We start from the raw sequence: 21,963 nt of genomic DNA on the forward strand, positions 1-21,963 counted from the left end.
AACCAATAACCATCATCAACAAAACGAAAACAAAGCCTGCAAATTAAATGCGAATGGGGTTAGCGAAAAATGTAAAAATTTGCCAAAAACTAAAGTTGCAACGCTGCTCCCCATCCCTGTGGCACTTTGTCGCCACAACGATTTACTCAACTGCAATAAATTCGATTTTATAACTCAATGCACGTAGAGCCACATCAAGCAAAGTGCTAAGTGAAAAATGCAAAACTAAAAAATCGAAGCATAGAAAACAAAAATCAAACGCGGATCAACTGCTGCAGCAAAAAAAAAATATAAAAAGCAAAACCTAAAAATCCTGGCGTTTGCCAAAGTGTTTGCGTCAAATTTTATGCCAAAGGCAATATGGAATTTTTTTTTCGGTTGCAAGTGAAAAGTAAATAAAAAAAACCAGTGAGTTAATGGGGGACAGGCTCGATGCCAAAAGCAAAGTTTAGTGCTTTTGCAATAAACGAAATTGCTTGTAGTGACTCGTGCAGACAGTTTTTGGTCATGACCTTAGCCCTAGGCGCCTTTTCACACGCGCTTAACAAGGACAAAAGCAAATGAAATGGCCAAGCACATCATAAACTTGCCATAGCTGACTTCCAAATGCACTACCAAGATATTGCTAAAAGCTCAGCCGCAAAAAGTGCGCCCTAAAAGGAAAGTATGCAACATTTTGGATCAGGCACAAAGGCCCAGTCTAAAAGCTGCCACACATACTATACATAACTTCATCAAGTCGAAACATATAAAAAGCAAGAAAGTTGGATCCACACTGCACATAAAGTGGACAGGCCAATAACGAGAAAGCAGGCAAGGACAAAATGCTTAGGCTAGTGCCAAAAGCACACATGGGCAAAAGAAAATCCATTATTACATTTTTCACGCCAATAAAAACAAATACAAAACACACAGCAACAACAACCATAATGCTAAGCAACTGCTTAGCTTCAATTTAGTGTTGTTCTTGTTGTTGTTGTTTCGCTTGGCTATTTTTGGCAATTTCCTTTTGCTGCTCACTCACGAAAATTACTAAAATTGTATATCCGTTTCCGGTGCCAAGCCATGCGTATACCTAACATTTGCTTAACGCCTGTCAGCATTCACAGCAAGTCCTTGAAGATAACACATACATAGCCGCATAATTTATGTTAGATCGAAGCAAACGACATGTTGCACACATGTTGCCAATTGCCTTGATAAAAACATTTTTCATTTACAAAGTAAGCCTACATGTCAATTTACAACTGTCGCTTGTGGCCAGCTTGAGCTTAAAGCAATTTGCCAACGGCAAACTAATTTTAAATGCATCACTTAACAACAGCCGGCTTAAAGTCAATCAAAGTTTAATAATACAATTACAAGCCGAAGCTAAACTTTTACTATCAAGAAGATTTGTTTGTAATTATTATAGCAGCTGCATTAAATTATGCAATATTCAAGTTGTCTGGCGCTTAAGTTTAATGAGGCACCTGACACGAGGCAAACTTGTAAACTTCCTAGTTAAAAGTTTTGCAGCAACAGTCAACAGCTTGCGATGCGTGGCAACAATAACTATTTGCAACAATTAACAAGCAATAATAATATTGTTGCGGCAAATGCATCAAGAGCTGCCCAAAACCGACATTGTGACTAGTTTCTACTTGCGGTCAGCTTAAATTAACTTGAACTTTGGCTTTGCCACACAGCAACAACCCCACTTGGCATAATAGTGGCAACAACTTAAAGCACATTGTTTAGCTGTGGCATTTTATTACAAAAGTTTTGGCAGTCCACAAACATACTAAGTCTGCTAAGAGTCTATAAAAAATTTAAAGCACAAACGTGAAACTAATTTTGGATGCAGAAAACTTTGATATACACTTATACTTATAGATCAAATAGTACTCCCCTCTTATCCTACTTCAAATTTCGATTTCTCTCAGTAGAGTCTGTCTGCTTATATATAATATATTAATATACTCTTCTCCAATTTTTAAATGACTAAGTGTATAAATATCTATAAATAATTTTAATCATGCCTTTTAAATGCATATCGCTTACAAGATCATAATATTATTTTATTTGGCTTAGATCACTAATAAAATTGTTGATGTACTTCGATGCGTCATTTGGTTTTTGAGCAGCCATCGAAATACAAGCAAAAAAGTATGCGTGAAAATTATATTTGTTATTTGTTGGCTATTTGCTTTGCTTATTTAGTCGCGAGCAGCTACGGTGGTAACTAACTAATGTTGCATGTAAATGCCCTTAATCTTATTCATCTTCGACTTAGCGCACAGCGCACAACGGTTGTATCTGGATAGTTACGCAAAGTGGCTGCAATGGATCTACCCCAGAGCTCAAACTCGTCTTCATTCTTCGTGTTAACCAAATAATCACAGGCGTGCTCTATTAATGCAGAGTGGGGAACATTTGTTTCATCAAGCTTACTTCGTTTCGTTGGAGCTGATTGGCTAATGGGCAATGATGATTCTGACGAACTTGAGCGCTTATTAAATTCATAACTTTCTTCAAATTTAGAGACGAACGGTGACATGCTAGCTTCAGACTCTTCGCTTAAATCTGTATATAAATAAATACTTCAGATAACTACAGATAAACCTTTGAATTGCTGAAAAACTTACATTCCTTGATGTCTGAGCGCCAGAGTCCGAGCTCAATATAGGCTGCAGGAACAGCAAAGAGTTGTAGAATTGATTTGGGGGACTTCTTTCAGCAGCAGCTTGACTAACGGTCATATTCGTTTGGACTTTATTAAATGCATTCTAAAAGACCATATTCTATTTTGAATACAATAAATGGAACCTATTGCGGCAGCAAAATCGTGTAAGTAAAAACAATTGTTATTAAAATATGTGTAAACAAAATATTTGAATAACAATTGTTTTTACATTGTTTATTTTTTAGAGCTGGCTAAATATCAATATACAATTCATCGATAGATATCGCCTGCACCCGAAGTATGTCTACAATCGTTGTTTAAAAATTACAAAAGTAATTTTAAATAAATTATTTTATTTAGTCGTGCGTAATCATACAAAAAGCTTCATCGCTCTTAAAAATATATGTATATTTCGGTTTGTTTATATCTTTCTTTATAATTTTAAAGATTAAGCTCAACGGTTTTTGTATGTTGTGATTATAGTATTATTGGTATATTTACTGGTAAAATGTACAAATTTGCTTATCAACAATTTTGCAACACTAGATTCAAAACTAGAGTTGTCGCTGTTGTTGTTAAAAATATAAAATCTCACGGTACCATCTCTAAGCGAAAACCCCTTGTGACTTTGACGTAGAAAAAAGTGTATCACAATCACATAACTCTGTCGTAGTTGTATTTTTATTTAATTAGGGCGAATATTTTTTAATTTAGTGGCCCGTAACCAGTTTAGGGCAGATCATTATACCAAAAAAACACAACAGAACCAGACTTCGCGAGCGACACTTGACCCAATCGTTGTAAAATCGATATCTATACATATGTGTGAATAACGAGCATCCGACCACAACCACGCGTTCTGAAGGGTATTTGCGTTGCGAAGATGCATACGCTAAATTGGACCTCGCGTTTAATATCCCGGGCGTTTCGAAACAGTTTCTCAACGTTGCTAGACTCGGCGACTGGTGCGACAACCAAAGGTGCTGCCAAGCCAAACTCAACTAGATCTCGGCCACGATTTGTCTCGGTGGTGTGTGGCTTTGCAAAGGACAACCTGAGGCACAAGTACAAGCCAGGCAAGTATGGCGAAGACTCCTGGTTCAAGGCCTCTACTGAGACGGCCGACGTAATGGGCGTGGCCGATGGCGTCGGTGGTTGGCGCAGCTATGGCATTGATCCTGGCGAGTTCTCATCGTTCCTCATGCGCACATGTGAGCGCCTCGTGCAATGTGCCCACTTCAATCCTCAGCGACCCGTCAACCTGCTTGCCTACAGCTACTGCGAGCTAATGGAGCAAAAGAAGCCCATACTTGGCAGCAGCACTGCCTGCGTGCTCATACTGAATCGAGAGACGAGCATGGTGCATACGGCGAATATCGGAGACAGCGGTTTTATTGTAGTGCGGCAGGGTGAGATTGTGCACAAATCGGAGGAGCAGCAGCACTACTTCAACACACCCTTCCAACTGTCACTGCCCCCGCCTGGACAACACAATGTGCTAAGTGACAGTCCCGAGTCGGCAGACACCATGAGTTTTCAGGTGAAGGAAGGTGACGTAATTCTCATTGCCACCGACGGCGTCTTTGACAATGTGCCCGAGGATCTTATGCTACAGGTGCTGCGCGATGTTGAGGGAGAACGTGATCCCGTTAAACTGCAAATGACAGCTAATACGCTGGCCCTGATGGCTCGCACCCTATCTCTCAATAGCGAATTTTTGTCGCCTTTCGCCATCAGCGCCCGACGCAACAATATTCAGGCTCGTGGCGGCAAGCCCGACGACATAACTGTGGTACTCGCGACTGTGGCGATGTGAAGCATCGAGTTTCCCCATCCCCATTTAGTTTTAAATGTAATTAGTTTGTAGCCTGTACTCGTTTAGTTTTTAGGAGTGCGATTGTTCGGTAGGTGTGTCTAAGTTAAGCAGCGTGTTGAGATTGAGAAAGATACTTCAATTGTTAGTAACAAAACAAACACATACACTACATTTATGTATACAAACAAACTAAAGCGTCCTGGTGAGCGACCGTAGATATGCAAAGCCCAAAGCGATAAAAACCCATTTCAAACGAATGCAATGCCTTAAACTTCATTCATATGTATAGATATGTATGCATATGTATATTATATTATATTATGTATAAGTAGAAGTGCTTTGTAAACGAAAGTTATCAGCCGAAATGATCGGTGTCGTCAATGGCATCGGTTAACGAGTTCTAATCAACAACAAAATGCGAGAAGCAATATATACACACACACACGTGCATACATAATTATACACTAAGTACCCAAATAACAATAACTACAGCATGTAGTCATAATGCAAGCGCTTTGCAATTTACTGAACTGAAAATTAATTCAGGCGACTGTCCAAAAGTTGTTAGTCAAATGTATTCACTGATATTGCGATCCAATAAAAAATTTGCATTGAAACTTAACTGTGTAAAATTATTTAAATATTTCTAATGGATTTCAAAAGAAAAACATTACAATCTTTGAGTATTCAATGATCGATTATATAAACTATTCTAATATATGTTTATACACATACACATACATACGTCTATTGTTTATGTTTTTATTCAGAGTGCAGAGGACTGACTATCTTGATCACAATATTGTATTTTTAGCTCATTGCGCCTTAAACACATTGCTAAGCCCTATCTATGAAAAAATGATAGGTAATGTGTTATAAGATAACATAATAATATATATTTAAAATAAATATTATTTTATATATTATTATATTGCGCAGTGCCTTATCGATATCGTGAGTAGAAAGCACATCTCTCACGCGATTGCAACAGCTGTTTAATAAAGACGTTTATCAACACTGTACATGCAAGCGCTTATCAAAACAAAAACATTTTTACGCAAACGAAAATGCAATCGCCAACGTAATGAAGCTTTTTAAATTAAATACACACACGAGAGGCTGCAATAAGTCGTATGGTAAGTGTATGAGTTAACATTCACTTGATACGTTATTTGCATATTTGCGTTTATATTTGTGCAGATGCAGACCTCGTGCTGAATCCACAGGATCACCCTACCGCAAAGGTAGGTGATGTTGTGGAAATATATGCGCCGGATGATGAGAATGGCACTCATCTGCTGCTGCAGATAACAGAGTTAAACGAGCAGAGCAAGACGGGACGCAATGCGATAAGCATAGAATCGGGTATAGCGATTGCTTTCCGCATGCGCTCCTATTCGAATGTTGTGATGCGCATTGTGAATCCTGCTGATGTTGCGCTTGATTCAATTGAAATAACATTCAAGGATCAGTATATGGGGCGCTCCGAAATGTGGCGGCTGAAAACGTATCTGGTATGAAGTTGACTTCAAACAATCAATAAATTTATTACTAGGCGCATTCTTTTTCCACAGACCAATACCTGCGTTTATGTAAATAAGAAGATAGACTACAATGACATGCAGATTCGCTGTCAAGTGTACGAAATGTGGTCGCAGGGTGAGCGCGTGGCCAGTGGCGTCATATCTGAGGATACAAAGATTGTGTTTCGCAGCAGCACCTCTATGGTATATCTATTTTTGCAAATGTCCTCGGAAATGTGGGACTTTGATATACACGGAGACTTGTACTTTGAGAAGGCAGTCAACGGTTTTCTGACAGAGCTGTTTCAGAAATGGAAAAAGCTGGGCTGCAACCACGAGGTCACCATTGTGCTTTTCTCGCGAACTTTCTATGCGGCCAAGAGCCTTGATGAGTTTCCACTGCATATGCGCGATTGCCTGCAGTTGGACTACAAGGGACGCTACTACGAGGACTTTTATCGCGTTGCCATTCAGAACGAGCGCAACGACGATTGGTGCACGGTGCTCGCCCAGCTACGCAAGCTCTTTACATCCTACCAGGAAACAGTGCTGCGGTATCACGAACGTGAACACATGCACATACCCCACGCGACCAATTCGACGGCGACGCAAGGAAACTTTCTAGAGGTGCTGAATATTTCGCTTAATACATTTGAGAAGCATTATCTGGATCGCACCTTTGACCGCACTGGCCAACTGTCGGTGGTAATAACGCCTGGTGTCGGTGTCTTTTCGGTGGATCGCGAGCTGACCAATATCACCAAGCAGCGCATCATTGACAATGGTGTGGGCAGTGATCTGGTGTGCGTGGGAGAGCAGCCACTGCATGCGGTGCCGCTGCTTAAGTTCCACAACAAGGACACAACGCTTACTTCAGCCGACGACTACTCGCTGCCGCACTGGATTAACTTGAGCTTCTATTCCACCAACAAGAAAATAGCTTACTCCAACTTTATACCACGCATCAAGCTGCCAATCTTCTCGACTGTCGAGGATCCCAACGTGGACGAGGTAGAGCGCAATTTTCTTAGCTGCAGTCAGTCTGAGTACATACACAACTCGCTCTTTGATTATGACGCCTACGACGAGCAGATCTTTCAGCCGCTGCCAGCGCAGAGCACTTGGTAAGTAAACAAAACTAACTGTCATCTGGGTCGACGACTAACATGTTATGCTTGCAGCTCGTTGCAGCGCGTCGTGCGTGCCAAGAAGACATCGGTGCCCAGCTTTGAGACCTATGCGTATCGCACCAACGAATGGGAGAATCTAACACCTACCAAAATACCCAGTTTGCGTCGCAAGATGTCCGATCCGGATATACATCATGGCACTTCGGGCATGCTGGCTGCGCTTAGCGACGCCACCAATCTCTCAGAGTCGCTGGCTTCGGAGAAGAATGCGCGACGCTCTATTGTTAGCATTGCACCGATTGTGCGGCCTGGTCGCGCGCTTATCAATCCGTTTGATCCGTCGCATGTAACCATCAAACTGACCTCTAATCGACGCCGCTGGACACACATTTTTCCCAAGGGCCCTACGGGCGTGTTGATACAGCAGCACCATTACCAAGCTGTGCCCGCAAAATCCGTGAACTCCGTCAGCTATCAGCAGCGCCAGCCCAGCAACAACAACAATGCTGTGCATAGCAACAACAATGAGGGCGAGTACCAAGTCAACGATGGGGAGCAGTGCGAACAATTATCGCAACACTCGCTGCTTAGCCAAAACAAGTCAGAGGAGAAACCCGACTGTAAGTTTCAAAAATCTAATCAGTTAATCTCAGTAATTGTAACTTGAATCCCATGGGCATGACAGTTTTCAAGCGACGCCACAACTCAGCTGCCAATGTGCCCACTCTGACGGCCACGCAAACCAAGTCGTATCTCTGGGGCGCCACCGGGGAGCAGGAGGTGGACGCCTGCGATTACCACAGGTATGTTTAGGCTTTAGCTGGTAGCTTTAAATATTATCGTGAGCAACGGATGTCGCGGCTGAACAAACTGTCAGTCGCCTTGGCGTGCTTGGGTAAGCGCCATGAACCATCTGCTGTTGCTGCAGATCAACTGGCTGCTTGCAGCCAGTCCAGCTGACCTGGCGCACTTACTGCAACGTACTGTGGGCTTGCAACGTCTGCAGTGCATGAGTATACTGCATAGCAGCGAAGCCATTGCGCCTGGATATCTGGATGAACTTTACGGCGAGCTGCGCGCTGCTCCTGACGCGCATTTGAGCTTGTTGCCACAACTGATTGGCACAGAGCACTCCACGGGCCGGCTCGTCGACTTGACGCCCCAGCAGACGCTCTTTCTGGTGTTTGCGCGACATACATGGGATCCAGTCTTAAAGCTACACACAGATCTCGCACGTGGACGTCGCTACTGCAAGACGCTGTTTCTGCTGCAAAGAGTCAAGTCGCGGGCAGCTCTCTTAAGCTTCTTTCAGTATCTCTGGCTGCAGGGATTTCGCTCTGCGTTGGTGCAGATTGGTGGTGAACAGCTCTACCGCATGGATCCATATCCAAGTTTGCAGTTAGTGCAGCTGAATCGCACGCCTGATGCACCGCTAATCTTTCCGCGGCCAGGCAGACGCAATCTGCAGGGCTACAAGCTGCGCCTGCCAGTGCAGCTGGATGTGCCGTCTACGTTCTGGTATTGCAATAAGCAAACGGGTGAACTACAGCTGGATGGCATTGGCGGCACCATGATGAGCGAATTCATGCGGCATATCAATGTGCGCCTGGAGTTGCAGCCATTGTATGTGAATGAATCCAACAATCTAAACATGCCCGCTCTGCTGCAGCTTTTGGAGGAACAGCGCGCTGAGCTAAGTCCGCATAAGTTTACGACATTGGGGCGCAGCGTCTACGTCGACTACTCCTATCCGTTTCGCATTGTGCAACGCTGCTTCATGGTGCCGCTGCACGATTCCGTGCCACGTGGTCTCTACATTTTCCTGCCCTTTCAGACGCCTGTCTGGCTGAGCGCTGCGCTGCTATTCCTGGTGATTTTCCTAGTGCGTTGGTTGGCGCACCGGCGACTGCAGCTCTTCTCGCGCTTCTCCTCGCTGTTGGGCATACCAGGCAGTCAATCTGCAGCGCAGGCATCATACTTTCACAGATTGCCCTGGCCGCGATATCTGAGCAAGCTTTTTGCCTGCCTGTGCATTGTCTTTGGCGTCTTCATCTTTGTGCAGATGTATGCCACCAAGCTGATGGCGCTGTTCTCGGTTACGATCAGGCATAAGCCCTCGCTAACGCTGGATGAGCTGCTGGCACTGCCCTACCCCATACTAGTCTCTCCAGGCGAAGTTGCCGGCATCATTAGCTCGTTTGGACATGAGGCAGCTTTCCATCGTCGGTTTGCCTATGCGCCGCCCGGCGAGTTTTATGGCCAGCGCACGCAGATGCAAGCTGGATATGTCTATCCGATTAGCACCATACGCTGGAATTTTGTATCCCAGCAGCAGCGCTACTTGCACCACAAGCGCTTCTGGCTCTCCAAGCTCTGCTATGGCACATTTCCGTATCAGTTCCAGCTGGCCATCGACTCGCACTTCAAGGAGCCGCTGCACCGCTTCGAGTTGCATGCCCATGAGGCGGGTCTGCCCAGCTATTGGCAGCGCGGCTGGTACACGCGCGCTTTGAGCTTTGGCTTTGTGCACGATTTTGAAAGTGCGGAGAACTTTGAGCTGAGGCACCAGCTGTGTCCGCTTAGTTTGCATCTTCTAGCGCCCGTGCTCTACTTTTATCTCTTCGGCTTGACATTGAGTCTGGGCGCGTTTCTGCTGGAGACTGTCTCACGTTTTAATATAAGGGCGCATTTAGTTAGTCGCTACTAACCGCACTTTTGATTTAAGGCATTCAAAATTCAGCTGGGGATTTCACATTTATAACAATTTACACCAATTATTTTGATATATGTATATTTAAACTATGTTTGTATTCTATTAACTATATATTATATTATACTACATGTGTACTATACATGTATGAAATGGCCAATTCACAAATCCCGCTCCACTCCAACAACATCAACACATCAAAAACTCTGCGACAAACAACAACAACAACGACTACAATAAAAATTCACAATTGGATTGAAACGTTAACAATAAATTCAAAATTCTCATCTTAACAATCGATCGTAACGTAACGGTAAACGTAAAGACAGTGGCAAGGCCAGTGGCAGTGCAACGAGCCACCAACATTTGAAACCGATTGTCGAAAGCGAACATAACAATTTCGGATGCTCACCGCCTGAGGCAACAGCAGAGATCGGCAAAGGAAAGATCCTCATAGGTTTGGCAAAGAACAAATAATCACAAAATTATGTACAAAGCAATGCATTCCAAATACACACACACACACATGCACACAAACATACATACAACCCGTATAAACTGTAGTTGTATTTAGACACACATAGCTGTTAAATAATGATTAACTAAGCTAATTTAATTTAATTTCAAAGCTGAACTAAGGATTAAATTATATTTTCGAGTTCGAATTTCGAAATTTTTCACTAGGGCATTTATAAAAACTCGTTGGCAAAATTTGCCATACATAATTTAATTAATTAGTAATGCTAATTGAAATTTAACAGCTATGCTTAGACCGAACACATTTATCCCTTTGTATTTTAAATATTTGCACTAGAATTTGGCCCTTAGTCGCTTTTAGTTACTGTATATAGTTAGAAGAAAGACAGCTTAAGCTATTTACTAATAATAAATAATAAAAAACGTTACAAATATCAAATTTTGTACTAAAAAAGATTTTTAATGCCTTTAGCAAAATAATACTAAACGCACTTTTTTATTTAGAATTTTTAAAAGAAATCGAAGTCGAATATCGAATTTGAAATTTTTAATAAATATTTTCAAAAGATTTAATTAATTTTAATGACTAGCAAAATTATACTAAAGCGCAGTTGTTTATTTAAAATTTGTAAAAGAGTTCGATCTTTGATTAATTCAAATAATATTATTTTATTCTAAGCTGAGCTGTATTTAAATATTTTACTCTAGTGTTAATAAAATTTTTAATTCTATAGAGCACGCATACATGCACACAATCACACTCACACATACGCACTTCGCACACACATTGGATGCGGCGTGGATGCCACAGTAGCAGCTTTGTCCCCAAACCAATTTGCTTTTTAGATACATAATGTAATATAGAACTGCATGTAGTTTAGCATACACTGAAGCACGTCATTGTCATTGACCATTCACCATGGGGCATGGGCATGGTACCCCGCGGCTTGGGTCGTCAACAGCATGCGGATGAGCATGAGTCGAGTCCTTTGTTGCATGCTACTCACGCACTGCACGCACGCACCTGCTAATTTAATGTTTAACTAATTATTAATTAATATTATTAATCGAGTCCACAAAACAGAATGTAAGCAACAAAAACCTAGAGTTGGTGTTAACTTAGGTCACATGTGGCGATTTTATTCGCTTAAGCGATTTTTTTTTACAATATACTGTACTTTGCTGTGTAATATTTATTTTAATTTATTATTTACAAACTATACTCGTATCTCGTAACCGGCGTTGGCTTTTCTATTTGCGTATCTCCTTAAACACTTCTCCTTTCTGCACGCTGTGCCGCTCTCGCTGTGCTTCGAGTGCTTCTTACAACTTTTTGTCGCTTGCAGGCGTTGACTGGAAATCGCTCTCAATACCCGCCTGCCTGCCCATCACCACGGACTACTTTCCGGACAAGCGTTCGCTGCACAATGACTACGTCATCTCGGATTATACGCTGCTGCCCGATGACGTTAATCTGGACTATGCCAAGAGTCGCGCCGTCTATCGCAAACCTCTGTCCACCGAGGAGGTGTGCAAGGAGATTGTCTCGCAGCGTCTGGCACAAGGCTTTCAGCTTATTGTAGTGGAGGATAAGCAAAGCAACTCCAGCTATATATGTCAGTCCAGCGTGTCCAATGGCAACAGCCAGTGCACGTCCGCAGTGCAGCCGCTGCAGCCGCCAAGTGAAAACAAAAAGGAATATCTGTTGTCCATAGGTCGCATCTTTCACAAAATTTCGCTCAGCGGTTCGGTCATCACTGTAACAGGCTACAAGCCCAGGTGAGTTTGCAAATCCTGCATGTGTCTTACTTAATAAATGTTTGTTTCTTTAACTAGACATCCCTATCCGCCTATTAATGTGGACTATCGCTATCGCTTCCATGCGCCGCAGCATGAAACCTACGAAATCTCTGGTGTCAACTTTACAACCGAGAAGCTGGAGCACTTCAACTGGAACCATATGGATCTGTATATATGCACGCGTGGCGATGTCGATTATCCCTTAATGGAGGTTGGCAAACTTGACTATTTCACCTCACTAGTTGCTAATGGGGTTTTCATTTTGTTGCAGAGTCTCAAGTATTGGCGCTTCCGCATGTATTTGCTGCCGCGGGAGAACATGGTCAACAAGATTGTTAACTTTGGCTGCCAGCGTTGTGACATCTTCACCGAGGCGGTGGTGGACAATACGCGGGAGCAGGTCGAGGACTTTGTGCGTCTGATTGAGAACGTCAGCAAGCTGAAGCGACAGTTTGGACGCAAAGCGCGCGTAAGATTTCTGAGCTGTGCTGCTTGGCCTGTTAATTGTTAACTGTTTAATTGATTTAGAATTTCAGCTTCATGGATAGACAGAAGCATTAGGCTTTGATTGTGTATTTGTATTTGTTTATTGTTTACTCTTGTTTGAATTGTTTTTAGTCTTACTCTTTTGACTCACATGTTTGTATGTAGTGCTTACTGCTTAACTTCGTGTACATTACAGGACAGCCCCACCGCCCACAGCCTAACCAAGCGACGCCACAGTACGAGTATTATATCCAGGCCCCCTAACCAGGTTACCACTCTCTAACTACTTTATAAACTACAACTATTTACGTTTTGTTTTCACTCTTGCTATCAGCTTTGAGTTGAGTTTTGTTTTTAAAGTTTATGTTTCCATTTTTCAAATCTGTGTGCACGCTTCGATTATAATTTGATTGACTGATTGATTGATCGATCGATCAAGTGCAAAGTGCTGCGCTGTACAAAATGTTTCTAATCTTTACAAACTGTCTTTTGTCTCGCCCCTCCACACAAACACCCGCCTTACCCTCTCGTCTGCGTCTACAGGGACTCACGAACTCTCCGTTTCGCGAACGCGTTGGCAGCAATCGTCTGCCCGAGAAGAGACCCAGGTTTTTATATCGTATCCATTTACACATACGCTAGCATAGATCACACACACACACACACACATACATCAACACCACACTACACACACACGCACGCCTTGCATCTGTAAATGTTTCTCTGCGCTCCCAGCTACTCTCTCCCAGTCTAGTTTGTAACATCTTGTGTTATCTTGTGCTCTTTGTTTTGTAGTCTGTGCCAAAAGGTCTTTTTTAATTGTAACTAGCATTAGTATTTGGTAATTGTTGTGATTTAGTGGCTCGGCTATTATTTATTTATTTTTTTTTTACACAATTTAATTTGGTATTTGGCTTTCCGCAGCATGACACACCCACACCTAGAATCACAGAAAAGAATCATAATCAATTAAGCTCACCGCAACAAAGGTTTGTGCCGCTCCAGCGCCCAGCCCCCAACGGCGAGCTATGCTACTGCTTGTGGGGCTGGCCTTATATATCATTACTAAACCCTACATGTACTAAACCCCTCCACATCCTAATCCAACCAACAAACTCATGTACAATTGGCTTGCTAAATCCTCATAAGATAAGCGTTAAGCTTCAGCTGAAACAATGTAAATTATTTGGCATGCGGCATTTCGGCACACACACACACACGCACCTAATCCTGATCCAACCCAACACACTTACTTGGCATAAAGCTAACTTTACTTACAATGCATTTACTTTTGGACTTGGCAGCATTAATGTGCGCTCCAAGCTCGAGGCGAGTCGCATTTCCCGCATACCGGATGCAACTGCTGCTGCAGTCTTGCCAAGCAACGATCAGGATGATGGGTAAGCACTTGTCTACTGTTTGCTAACTGAGCATACCTCATACCGTCGCCATTTATTTACAGATTCCCAGTGGATGTTAAGTTCAGCGAGCAGGCAACGCTGCTGGAAATCTTTGAGGCCATGAAGCATCCGGTTAGCGGCGTAGGCTACTTCTCCCAAACGCAATCGCTGCCGTCTTGCACTTTTATATCCTATGATGCGCTTATTTGGCTAAGATCACGTTTGGATCCGAAGCGACAGCCTTTGGAGCTACTGGAAGCCATGCGCAAGTAAGTTAAAGCTGTTCCAGCCTCAATCTGTAGTTTAATCAAATGATCTTTGTAGAGAGCGCATGATTTGTCATGCGTCTGGCGACTGGAGTCAACCCGTTGTCGCCGGCTTTGTTTTCTACTATGTGGTGCAGCAGGATAAGAAGGCCAAAGGTTGGTGTATGCACTCAAAAGATTTGAAATGTCAGCTCATTTGTTTTTCCTGTTGCTAGATTATGCGCCGCCTTTAAATGACTACAGCGCATTTGTCAACGAATGGCTGGAGATTGAATTCCAGGGCACTAGTTTCCTATGGTATGATGAGCCAGCGCCTTCACAAGTGCCCAACTTTCTGCGTGAAGTACCCGCGCCGCAATCCTGGACAGAGTACTGCAGAAATAGTAAGTGCGCTTACTTAATTATTCAACCTAATGCCTCAATATTATTTTTGTAGAGCGCGCCTATAGAGATTCTCATTTGGAAATTGATGTGAATCAGAAGAGCGATCGCATGGAGTGGGGTCATGTCAAGCATCATACAGTTATGCAGCCCGGGTTTGCTTTCGAGCTGGTTGTCGAATGGGTAACCTCCTCAGGTCCCATTGTTTCCGACTTGGTAAGTCAATACCTTTGAGTTGTCATGCAAATAATTCAAATATGCTGCAAAATTTCAGATATCTGGTTGGATGCGCAAGGCTAATCACTGTGGCTATCAGCTGGTCTCAGTGCCAGCGGATCCAATGGCCGAACCCTTTACAGAGAAGTCGGATCCCCTGCGCGGACCTATCTTCATTCCATTATGTGTTACATTCCTACCCGATGGCGTGCCACTCTTTGAAGGTACAGTCATTTACTTCTATATATGTATAATATAATTTACCTATGACTTACAGAATTCCCTGAGGAGACTCGTGCCGATCGCATGCTCTTTTTGCAGGAAGCCATACTGGCCAGATTTGGATTTCTGCCCTGTGTGTTAGAGGAGAAAAGTCCCTGGATCAAGGATGTAAGTCTTACATATATTTCAGTTGAATTGTTAGCTTAACTGGTTTGCTTTTGCAGCTGCCCAAGGAATATCAGTACGTTCATTGTACTGGCAACATGTTTGCACTAATTCGGTAAATTTAATTTATTCAAATTATGCGATTTTTGGTTAAATCTTTGTATGCTCTGTAGCTGTGCGAATAAGAACTATCAGGTGGAGTCGCCGAGTCGTCAGGAAGCGAACGTCACACGTTGCGTCTATGGACACACGAACAATACAAATGTACCCAAGAAGGTGGGATTCCTATGGGCCTGGAACCATATGATACCCAACAAAAAGTGGAAGGCGCAGACCATCAACAACTCTGCGGATGGTGAACTCTTTCAACTTCGAATGCTGCGAGATTTTCGCGAGTTTTGCTCCAACAGCGATCAGCGCTTGGCAAACTTTTGGACACAGAGTCAGGAGCTAAAGCGCAAGTCGCTCAAGCTTGAGCAAAATAACAATAACACTGATGAAATGAAAGTGAAATAAGTGATTCAAGTGGGTTCTCAATAAAAGCCTGCAATATTATTATTTAACAAAAGGATTATATGGTATTTATAATTGCGTTTATTTATATTTATAAACTCAACATGTAATTTGCAAAAGTTAAATGTGCTCATTTGCCTTTGTTGATTGATGCAAAATGAGTTCAGCTTGCTGTTGATGACGCTGCCAAATGCCGTGAAATGCCTAATGCTAATCTATTTGGCTCATTTAAGAGAGTATGGGTGTTGTGACAGCTTTGGTCGTGTTGTGTTTGTTGTTTGTGTTTTGAAGTTTGCGATTTCTTATTGTTGTTGTTAAATGCTTTGGTATGCGCCTTGCCACGCTAAATATGTTTGAGATACGACGACAGCGCCTCGCTGTCACGATCCAACCAGGCGGCATTAAGGCGTATTGTCTCCACGGCCTGCATAACAGTGCGCTCACAGCCGGGTATTTGAGTTGACTTGAAGAACTCCTCCACTTCGCGAGCTCTCTCCTCCGAGGCAAAGTTCTCAATCAAATATTTAATCAGACGCGTTAGCAAAAAGCCGCCCTGAAATCAAATTTAAATAGCGTCAAATCAAATGTAAAAGTTAAGCAATTAATTGCAGCGCTACCTGGTACTGCTCCAGCAGTTGCTTGTTGTTTTCCTTGAAGAATTCCCAAGCCATATCGCGTCCTTTGGGATTCACTGCTACAGCCACAATAACAAACACAGAGTCCTGGGCACGCACCTCACCCTGTTGGCGAAAGTTTTCTAATTAATTTCAGTTTATAGAGTTGTCTTAATGGAAACTTACAGACATGGCAAAATCAATAACACGGCGCAGCAGCTTGACATCGCCAATGCAGCCAAGGGCACGAGAAATGCGATCCTGCTCCTCGTGCAGATCTGTCGTGCGATAGAGTGAGAGCATCTCCTCGAATATTTTCTCATCGCCATCCTGCAGCACGGCCTTATAGCAAGTGCTACGCAGATCCGCAGGCAAAGGCTTCGTGCCATTGACATGACTATGGAAACGCTTGCGCGCCTCTTCAATGATGTCTGGACTGCGGAAAGAGACAAGGCGCGTTAGCACCAGACTGCGCAGCAGAGTGTCCAAATGATTCTCATTGTCGCGTGGCTCCCAGCCAAGACGCGCAGCCACAGGCTCGTATAACGCGCGTCCGAAGGTGTTGAAGTCATCCATAAGGTCTGTGTGCGATATGAGAATATGCAGATTGGCCAGTGAATTGGAAATAGCCGTCCAGACGGTGTAGTTGGTCTCGTTGCGATAGGAGCCAACGAGCTGCAACACCTCGTCGGTGCGTGCTTGGCCAGCCTGCACCATGGCAAACATATCGTCAATTAGTCCCAATCTGTCCAAAGGAGGCAACTCCATGTTCTCGACGGCCGGCAAGAGTTTCTCCAGCATATCCTGGGAGTAGCGTGTGCGGTAGTATCCCACAGTACCGGGATTGATTTTAATCCAATCATCGGCGCTCACACCGTCCAGCACAACTTCCATGCTGCTCTTTTCAAGCAAAAATGTCTTGGCGATTTGAGTGGGATTACGCGATGTGGACACCGAAATGGGCACCACCCACAGGCAGTCCTCGTCCGCCTTTGAGCCATCGGCGGTGAATTTGCTCTGCTTCAGGCGCAGAATGCGCTGAGTTTCATTCTTCTGCTCGGACTCAACGCTCACGACGGGGAATCCCTTGTACTGCGTCCAGCTGGACATAACCGCTGCCACATTCTTAGAACTCGCCTCCTGCAGAGCCTCCCACAGATCCTCGGTGCATGTGTTCTTGTACTGATGACGCGTTAAGTACAGATTCATGCCCTTGCGGAAATCATCTTCGCCAATGTAATCGTGCAGCATACGGATGACCGATGCGCCCTTGTTGTAGCTAATTTCGTCAAAGATCTCATCGATCTCCGAGGGATGCCCCACAGGCACTTCGATGGGATGCGAATTCTTCAGCGAGTCCAGCTCTAAGGCACGTGTGTACATATCCGTGACAAACTGCGTCCAAATGTCGTACTCCGGGAACAGATGATGCACGCAAAGGAATTCGACAAACGATGCGTAGCCTTCGTTCAGCCACAAGTGTGTCCACCATTCCATGGTCACCAAATTACCGAACCACTGATGGGCGATCTCATGGCCCACTGTTAGGGCAATCGACTGCTTGCGCATGAGAGAAGTATTCTTGGGATCGACGAGCACAAAAGTCTCACGATACGTGACGAGACCCCAGTTCTCCATAGCTCCGGCGGAGAAGTCGGAGATGGCAATGAGATCCATCTTAGGCAACGGATAGGCAATGTTGAAGTAGCTTTTATAGTATGGCAGCACTTTGGTTGCAACTTCGAGGGCAAACTGTCCCTGTTCCTTCTTGCCCACGGGCGTGAAGACGCGCACAATGACGCCATCCGTGGACTTGCCCTCCACATAGTCGTATTCACCAACAACGACTGCCACCAAATAGGTCGACATAATGGGCGTACGATCAAAGCGCACGCGGCGCATATCTCCGGGCAGTTCATCCTCCTTCATGACCGGCATGTTGGAGAGTGCTACACGATCCTTAGGCACTACTAGGGTTATATCAAAAGTGGCCTTGATGGCGGGCTCATCCCAGCAAGGAAAACAGCGACGTGCATCTGTAGCTTCAAATTGGGTGACACCGGCGTAGCGCTCCTCGCCAGCGGCGGTAAAGTACTTGCTGCGATAGAATCCCTTCATCTTGTCATTCAGCTCGCCTGTGAAGGTCATATAAAGCACACCAGCACATGGGGGTATCTCCTCAATGAACTCCAGCGTGGCCGTTTCATTGTCTTTGGAGTAGCTAATAGAGTTTGGCTTCAACTTCTCGCAATCATATTGAAACTCGGCACTGTCGATGGTGATATCCAAGGCATTTAGAATAATGCGTGTTGACGGCTCGTTGACCTACAAGAGAAGAGGGTCGTTATTAGAAAAATTCCAAGAACTGTCGGTCAAAAAAACACACAAGTCAACGATCTTCGACGCCCTCAGTTATAAATTCACAAAAAACCGTTATAAATTATATAAGTTTCCTATAACGAAGATTTCATACCCTTTATAGAAGAGTTTGCTGGACTGTAGCATATTATGAATACGCCTAAAAAATTCATTCCGTCCGAAGCGTACAATTTAAACTCTAGCAAATGTCCAGATAAATAATTACAGTATAATTTGCTTAGCTGCCTCGTGTAACTTCGAGTCAGCTATCTTAAAAATGCAGTTAACTCAGGCGCACTGCCCAACTATTTAATACACTTTGACTAGGGTATCGCAACAAACACACGCAATGCATCGCAGCAAACACATACACACAAAACAGCCAACGCGTCACAGCTCGTTTTCGCTGTAGCGCTCAGCAGCGACGCCCCGCTGCGTCGGCAGCGAAGTTTGTATGGCGCGTCAGCACGTGCACACCGCTGTCTATATATTGAAAATTTAAATGTAAATAATTCCTAAATTATTTATCCGAATTTTTGAAATTTCGGTCGAAACATGACTAGGCAATTTTTTGATTTTTTTTCAGATTTTTAAAGATTTTTGTACTGCCTTATATAATCGTTTTTTTCGATTTGGGCGGGGGAGGGGGAGGAAATAAAAAAAAATAAAAATAAAAGCGTAGTGTCCTGGAAATAGGAGCACCTACATACCAAATTTGGTTGTTCTAGCTCTTTAGTTGCTGAGCAACACGCACTCATAACAGACGGACAGACGGACGGACGGACAGACGGACATGGCTTATATCGACTCAGCTTCGTCGAGCTGATCAATGAATATCATAATACTTTATGTGGGTCTGCCACGCCTCCTTTCCCTGTTAGCATACATTTGCCAACTTCATGATCCCTTTTTCGCATTTAACTTCGAGTCAGCTATCTTAAAAATGCAGTTAACTTAATTTTAATGATCATTTTAAGAAGATCACGATGTTCACAAATAAAAATATCAGGCAGCTATCTTGACGATGCTTGACGATTTCGACTTTTAGAGTACAATAAGCTTTAAAAATTCTATATACTCTTTAAGAGGGTAACGAAAGATGCGAAGAAAGAATAATCGGGCAATTATAAAGTGAAGCAGATTCACGATAAACCGTTAGCCGCTCAAGGTCAACGAAAAGTGAGTGGTACAGTGTGTTGAAGAATTGCTAACTTATGATAGTCAATTAGTTAGATTGCAAAAACGATTTAAGAAATTAATTAGCATATATACTAAGTAAATTCAAAGCGTCAAACAGTAGAAGCTCATGTAGTGCTTCATGAATGGCTCTGATCGTTATAGCGAGCGTCTACAGTATGCGAATTTTTGTTTGCAGAGTTTCCAACCTTAAGGCTTAAGTATGTAGCCGCTCCAAACTCGTTTAGTCCAACATTGTGAGCGTTTCTTATACTACATAACTTTCATTGCACATATTTTGATAGTGTATACGATAAGCGATCAAGAGGCCAAACTCGTTGCTGTTGCGTCTTTAAATATGCACAAAGAAACATTCACACACACATACATTTGAATGAGAACCATTATTAGATCAAAACTGGCGCGAGATATTGCTATGGCGTGGGGGGAGGCGTGGGTGGCAAATAATTGCCAGTCATTGCTGTTGTCGCCCAGTAAATATGTCACAACAAAGAAACATTTTCTACGACACCATTAACGAAGCTTGCATGCAAATTGCAGCATAAATAAAAAATGACCACATATGCATAAAGTATACTTAATTTTTTGTTTACATGTGTGTGTGTGTGTGTGTGAGAGAGTTTATGACGGAGAAGCTCCCCTCTAGATTTAAGCTTTGCACACGTCAGAAATGAAATTCACACTCGCGCAAACAATTCAAATATTTGAAGAGAGACACATATACACACACACACATACTCATACATACGTATGCGAATATTTATGATTTGGCGTGATCGCTAAAGCGAAAGTTGAAATGCAGGCAACGAACGGTACTTACCGTGATTTGAACGATTGTCTTCCCCGTGAAAGTGAACGCCTTCAGGTCGGGCTGGAGCAAAAGCTCATAATGCTTGGGCACCACATTGTTGGGCAAACGTTGAAATTCCGCCTTGCTTTGTGCCATATTGTAGCCGTTTGTTTGGTTATGGCGACGACTACAACAGTTGTGAATTTGTCTAGATTGTCCTAATCCCGATGCTGCTTTCGATTCGATTCCAACTACGTCTGCTGAGGTGTGTTCTAAAATTGCACGATACTTGCTGCAGAGATCTGCCAATAGCGGTGCGTCCGTCGACTTGAGTGGTGCGCCCAACGATACGGCCGAGTAGTCGCGATAAAACTGTTTTTGCACTTTAACAAACTGCTTTGATGATACCAGAGTATTGAGGTGGCAAGACTCTGCACGTAGATACGCAAAATGCTTATCAATGTGGCAATGGTTCAGGCAGAGGCGAAGGCGTTTCGGCGGGGCGTTAGTAAAAGCGGTTGTGGGTGAGTTTGTGTGTGTTGGGAAACAGCTTTGGGATGGTTTAACTGCAATTAGAAATGTAGCAGAGCTAGCACACAGGATTAATTTAGTATACACAACGAATGCGATTACATGGCTTTAAAATGCATTAAATTTATATTGTTTGCTGTTAATTGTTTCACTGTGTACAATAGGCTTGACTCGTTTGGCAAGAGGCGGGCGGTTTTATTTCGCTTACCTTCACATAAATGCTGTTCGAAATCAGAATTTGCTTTAGCTAAATCCAAATTTAATTTGCCGAGCTCTGCAAGGATAATTTACATGCACTACCGTACAATTTAATAAACCTTTTATATTTTATAAATTTGCAACACGCTTTCCACATCCACTTTCCACGAATCGCACAGCTGATCGGCTTTTAAAGACGTGTTGTTGTTATGCACAACACAGTTGCTTGATAATAAGATTTTAATAAAACTGAATGAAATTACCGTTTTTCAATTTCCAGGCCTGCTTTGCTGTTCGAATACCTCCTTTTAGAACATTTTTGTACATTGCTTATTTAAATATAGATAAAATTTAACAATAATTGTAATATTTCTTTTTGGTATGTTAAATGCAATGGTAATCTTAACATACTGTTAATTTTCGTTCAACTTTCAACGCATATTCGAACCAATGTGAAGTACAGAATTCAATGTTGTCTGTAAATTTGGGTCAATTATAACAGCAA

At 43.1% G+C, this 21,963-nt stretch overlaps 4 protein-coding genes across 6 annotated transcripts; 3 read left to right on the forward strand and 1 right to left on the reverse strand.

Moving 5' to 3' along the window:
- Window positions 1-3,286: 3,286 nt before the first annotated feature.
- LOC108598523 (protein phosphatase PTC7 homolog) lies at window positions 3,287-5,103 on the forward strand. Its single transcript, XM_017985204.2, has one exon. It carries the CDS (start codon window positions 3,549-3,551, stop codon window positions 4,479-4,481), a length of 933 nt encoding a protein of 310 aa, XP_017840693.2. The 5' UTR covers window positions 3,287-3,548; the 3' UTR covers window positions 4,482-5,103.
- A 428-nt stretch (window positions 5,104-5,531) lies between these two features.
- Window positions 5,532-16,063, forward strand: LOC108599841 (GATOR complex protein Iml1). Its single transcript, XM_017986961.2, is given in 20 exon segments — window positions 5,532-5,617; window positions 5,682-5,995; window positions 6,056-7,128; window positions 7,186-7,754; window positions 7,820-7,914; window positions 7,916-7,937; window positions 11,668-12,100; window positions 12,158-12,332; window positions 12,393-12,590; window positions 12,804-12,875; window positions 13,151-13,215; window positions 13,912-14,007; window positions 14,070-14,276; window positions 14,332-14,429; window positions 14,489-14,656; window positions 14,710-14,870; window positions 14,929-15,094; window positions 15,148-15,260; window positions 15,317-15,372; window positions 15,431-16,063. Coding segments are annotated over 20 exon segments (4,476 nt in total). The 5' UTR covers window positions 5,532-5,565; the 3' UTR covers window positions 15,774-16,063.
- LOC108599843 lies at window positions 7,953-10,146 on the forward strand. Its single transcript, XM_017986967.2, has one exon. The coding sequence runs from the start codon at window positions 8,039-8,041 to the stop codon at window positions 9,839-9,841; it is 1,803 nt and encodes a 600-aa protein (XP_017842456.1). The 5' UTR covers window positions 7,953-8,038; the 3' UTR covers window positions 9,842-10,146.
- LOC108599842 (puromycin-sensitive aminopeptidase) lies at window positions 15,837-21,800 on the reverse strand. 3 transcript variants are annotated; one of them, XM_017986964.2, is made up of 6 exons: window positions 21,722-21,800; window positions 21,469-21,534; window positions 20,760-21,295; window positions 16,571-18,709; window positions 16,388-16,510; window positions 15,837-16,323 (listed from the first exon to the last, which is right to left on the reverse strand). In XM_017986964.2, exons 1-6 carry the CDS (start codon window positions 21,783-21,785, stop codon window positions 16,114-16,116), a joined length of 3,138 nt encoding a protein of 1,045 aa, XP_017842453.1. In that variant the 5' UTR covers window positions 21,786-21,800; the 3' UTR covers window positions 15,837-16,113. The 3 variants fall into 3 exon arrangements, with proteins under 3 accessions (XP_017842453.1, XP_017842455.1, XP_017842454.1); XM_017986966.1 differs by having other exon boundaries at window positions 15,838-16,323; window positions 20,760-21,160; XM_017986965.1 differs by lacking the exon at window positions 21,469-21,534 and having other exon boundaries at window positions 15,838-16,323.
- Between the last annotated feature and the right edge of the window lie 163 nt (window positions 21,801-21,963).

This window comes from Drosophila busckii, chromosome 3L (assembly GCF_011750605.1).
Source record: "Drosophila busckii strain San Diego stock center, stock number 13000-0081.31 chromosome 3L, ASM1175060v1, whole genome shotgun sequence".
NCBI lineage: Eukaryota > Metazoa > Arthropoda > Insecta > Diptera > Drosophilidae > Drosophila > Drosophila busckii.